Genomic DNA, 4,805 nt, shown 5'->3' on the forward strand with positions numbered 1-4,805 from the left:
TAGTTGGTTGATTTTCTGGTTGCCGACACCCCTCAACGCTAGCAACAATTGCCGGCAATGGAAGAGGCTAAGAAGAGAAGAAAAAAGAGGGTTTTTTTTTTTTTTTTTTTTCGTAAATCACAGTATTTCCTAACCAAACCAAGAGGAAAACATAATATTTTGATTGTAAAGGGGTATTTTCAAAGTCCTAGGGTGAGAAAGTGTCCACGACCATTTTTGGGTGGAAAAAAGCCGTTAACTCTTCCCCAAATTTCCAGATTATCTGTACTGTGGATCTTTTTTACGAAAAGTCATGTTGAATTTGTAAAACATGTGTTTGATAGTTGATTCTGGATATTCTTAAAAGTGTTTATTTTTCCAAACAGAACATGGTAAAACACTTGCTACATTTACGCAAACAGAAGTAAAGTATTTTAATATTTTATAGTTTTTTTCTCGGAAAGCTCCTTGAAACATCTAGAAGCACAGAAAAGTTGTTTTGACTCAAAAAATTAGTGATGTTTGTTTCTTAAGAAAATCTTTTCAATGACCAATTATACTCCATTGAATCTGACTTGGATGAACTTCCATTGGTCAAAACCATCCCAAAGCAAGAATCATCCTAGAAATTTGACAAGAATGATTTGGTCATGGCTTCAAAACTCTGATTTTTCAAACATTTTGGTTGCTCAAAATCTCTATATAATTCTAGCTAGCTTTAACACATCACATAACTTCAAGCACCAAGCAAATTCATTATCAATTTTCTCATCATAGCCCAGATAAGCGTCTCTCAGTCTTACTGTCTGTATCATCATCCAAACTTCTAAACAAAATCATGGACATGGATGCTCGATATTATGCGCCGGAAACTTATGAATATGGGAATTTCTCGGATGATCAAAAGAATATGGCATGTTCAAGTACTGATGATATTTCACCATTGGAAAATGATCATTATCCACCAAAAGTTACAACTACTGAGAAATCATTTGATCCAAGATTACTTGTGTTGTTAGAATATTTCAGGGAACTCTACGAACGAAAAGGAGACTTGTTCAGGAAAATATTTCCAGGAATTCATGACGAGTTTGTCGAATTTTCCAAGAAAATTGGCCAATTGTCGTCCCGCGTGAAATCTCATGATCAAATGAGAGGTGTGAGAACTATGCAAAGGAGTTTAAGCGTTGGTTCGCCACGCACTCGTGCCATAGCAGGCGATGAATCGCCATTGAGGCTTGAACGGTTTACGATTCGGACGGTAATTCTGGACGGAATTTCCCAGGGTGGTGGCCAAGGTGGCAGTCAGCAGGGTGACAGTAACTGACCAAGACTCGTGGGAAGAAAAAAGAAAAGCAGTAGGCATGCTTCAAATTTTGTGGCAGCTATAGTGTATTGTTTAATTGATTTGTGACAATATTATAACATTTATAATATTTAAAAATTATAGTCTTCTTTGTAAATATATGTTATGTATGAAACTTTAGTTGGACCTTTTCTTCATTCTTTAAACATGTAAATATGTAAACTAATTCACTGATGACGAATTCAACATGTAACAGTGATAGTCAATGAGCAAGATTAAGGTTATAATTTTAATTAAGAAATATCATAAGACAATTTTATTTTAAAAGAGGTCAGAATGAAAATTTTAAAATTAGGAATGGTTGATACAAGAACAGAGATGTCTTTTTATCTAGTACGGGAAGTGTACAGGATTTGTGAGTTTTGTCCACTAAAATACTCAAAAGTTTCAACAGTCTCTTTCTTAAAAGTATGGTGTATGGATATGAATTTTGAAAAAACTATATAATATAAAGAGTCCGATCAAATGTTATCTCCATTTTTTCGAGACTGTTGAAACTTTTGAGTATTTCAATACAGACTACTGAGTGTATTACTCAAAAGGTTTTAAGTTTGAATCTCTCTTCGTTTGCTAATAGGGATGACTATTAGAGCTCTTACAATCAGTAGTTCTAGGTTCCTGAGAGATTAGTTAAAGTACGTGTAAACTGGCTCAAACACTCTTGATCATCCAAAAAAACAAAGAGTCGACTATAGTACCTCTAAATATTGACTTAAATTGAGACAAATTCTTATAGTAGATTTCTTTGTAATTCAATGGATGTGAGAAAGAAGTTGTTATGCTTGAGAACTTGGGCTGACGTGGCGCCCTGGTAAGTGTGCAAGGTCAGGCCTCGGGAAGAGCCTACTGCCATCCTGACGCAGCTACTTCGTGTGATCACGGTGGCACCCACAGCTTCCTTCCGTCAGAGTAATGGGTGCACGTCAACCAGCAAAGAGATGTGTGATCACGCGTGTCCAACCCCTGCGGCAAATCACGTGAATTCTCTAAACAAAGTATTGCACAGATCATCTCACCAACTTGCAGATTCAGTGATGATTGCCTCAAGACATCCCACTATAAAATGGGAGTTCCTCTCTCATTAAGGGATTCACACATTTTACTCTTGAAAAAATAAAACATCTCTCTAGAAAAGACAATCTTTGATACCTTGTATCATCAGTGTAAGTCATTCTCTAAAGCGACCTGACCATCATCATAAATAAAAATATCAGTAGACGTGGGATTGCTTTCTTAGCATCCGAACCACTTTAAAACTCTTTTCTCACTGCATTTACTTTCATTTTTCTAAAAACCTTTCACGTGTGTCTTTTGGGGCCAACTCAACATTTCACGCGTGCTTTTAGTTGGTGTCAAAATCGTGCATCAACAGTTTGGCCCCAAACTGTTGACGCTTGATTTTGGACGCCAACGACTCGCACGTGAGAAGCTCTAAGCGGACTCGGGAGACACACATGATGGATCCATGAGATTTGAATATGGAGCTGAGATTATATATTTTGCAGAAAAATAAATAAAAGATTGGCAAAAGGAGTTTTTATAGTGGTTTGGATGCAACAAGCGACTCCTACATCCACTGTTATTTTATTGCTCACTGACTATTTCTATGATTTTGCCCGTAAGGCATGCAAAGATGAAGAAATACAGTGTTTACAGAGAGAGAATGAAAATGAAGCTCAAATCTCAACCCAGCCTCCTTATTCGGGAAGAGGAGTGCCCATTTATACACCTTTGCACTTAATGTAATGAGTATTTTGTAAGTTACCTTGACATATGGAAGGCTCTCGTCCATTCATCTTTTGAAAGGAGATATGATTGATGAGAATATCTTTGGAGATATGGGTTTGGCAGCTGGTACAAGAAGACATTAAATGAGCTGACATATGCGTGACTTTTGAGGCATAACAGAAGCCCCCCAGTTTTTGAAGTGCGTCATTGCGCTTCAGAAACTAAGTCTCTGATCTGAATTGCTGCAGTCTCGAACTGAAGAGCTCGACTTGAAATCTGTTAGGAAAACGACCTGAAATCTGTTAGGAAAACGACCTGAAAACAAAACGAGCTCAACTTGAGAGCAAAACGAGCTCAATCTGAGCTAAACGAGTTCAATATGCACATAACGAGCACGACCTGAGCACATAACAAGCACGACCTAGGCTTGACCTAACCAAGCACGACCTGAGCACATAATGAGCACGACCTGGACTCGACCTGAACGAGCACGACCTGAGCTCGACCTGAGCTCATAACGAGTACGACCTAGGCTCGACCTGAGCTCATAACGAGTACGACCTAGGCTCGACCTGAGCACATAACGAGCACGATCTGAGCTTGCGATAAGCGATCTGGCCACATGATCTGGGTGATCTGAGCACGTGATCTGAACAGTCTTGAACGTGCGATTTGAGCGTGCGATCAACGATTTGACCACGCAATTGGAGAATTCTGACATGTGTGTTCTGTGATCTGGTCACGCGATCGAAGAGCTCTGACACGTGCGATCTGCGATCTGGCCACGCGATCGAAGCTCTAATGTGTGCGATTAGCGATCTGGCCACGCGATTAGAGAGCTGATGCGTGCGATCTATGATCTGGCTACGTGATCGAAGAACTCGGACGCGTGCGATCTATGATCTGTCCACACGATCGGAGAACTTGGACGTAGGTTTGAGAATCGGACCTGCATGGGCCACCAAACTGTTGACGCTTGATTTTGAATGTCAACGACTCACACGTAAGAAGCGCTAAGTGGACTCAAGAGACACACATGATGAATCCATGAGATTTGAATATGAAGCTGAGATTATATATTTTACAGAAAAATAAATAAAAGATTGGCAAGAGGGGTTTTTATAGTGGTTCGGATGCAACAAGCGACTCCTACATCCACTGTTATTTTATTGCTCACTGACTATTTCTATGATTTTGCCTGTAAGGCATACAAAGATTAAGAAATACAATGTTTACAGAGAGATAATGAAAATGAAGCTCAAATCTCAGCCCAGCCTCCTTATTCGGGAAGAGGAGTGCCCATTTATACACCTTTGCACTCAATGTAATGAGTGTTCTGCAAGTTGTCTTGACACATGGAAGGCTCTCGTTCATTCATCTCTTGAAATGAGATATGGTTGGTGAGAATATCTTTGGAGATATGGGCTTGACAACTAGTACAAAAAGACATTAAATGAGCTGACATAGGCGTGACTTTTGAGGCATAACAGAAGTTAAAAATAGTTATTTTGTTTATCACCTCAACAACTCGGACACCATTAAAATTGTATTGAATTCAGGGCTGAAAATTTGTGTAACAAAGTTAAGTTAGATATAGCCTAACCAAGATATAAATTCTTATACTTACATATGCGAAGATCTTTTATTTTCTAAAATTCCAAATCTCTGATTCTTCGATCGGGAGACGAGTTAACCAAAATTTAAGGGTGTATACTTTTATTTTTATTAATTC

At 38.7% G+C, this 4,805-nt stretch overlaps 1 protein-coding gene across 1 annotated transcript; it reads left to right on the forward strand.

The window, feature by feature from the left end:
- Positions 1-743: 743 nt before the first annotated feature.
- On the forward strand, positions 744-1,390 carry LOC116141224. The gene has a single exon (XM_031426740.1). It carries the CDS (start codon positions 818-820, stop codon positions 1,304-1,306), a length of 489 nt encoding a protein of 162 aa, XP_031282600.1. The 5' UTR covers positions 744-817; the 3' UTR covers positions 1,307-1,390.
- Positions 1,391-4,805: the final 3,415 nt, after the last annotated feature.

The sequence above is a fragment of the Pistacia vera genome, unplaced genomic scaffold, assembly GCF_008641045.1.
Source record: "Pistacia vera cultivar Batoury unplaced genomic scaffold, PisVer_v2 Contig396, whole genome shotgun sequence".
NCBI classification, from domain to species: Eukaryota; Viridiplantae; Streptophyta; class Magnoliopsida; order Sapindales; family Anacardiaceae; genus Pistacia; species Pistacia vera.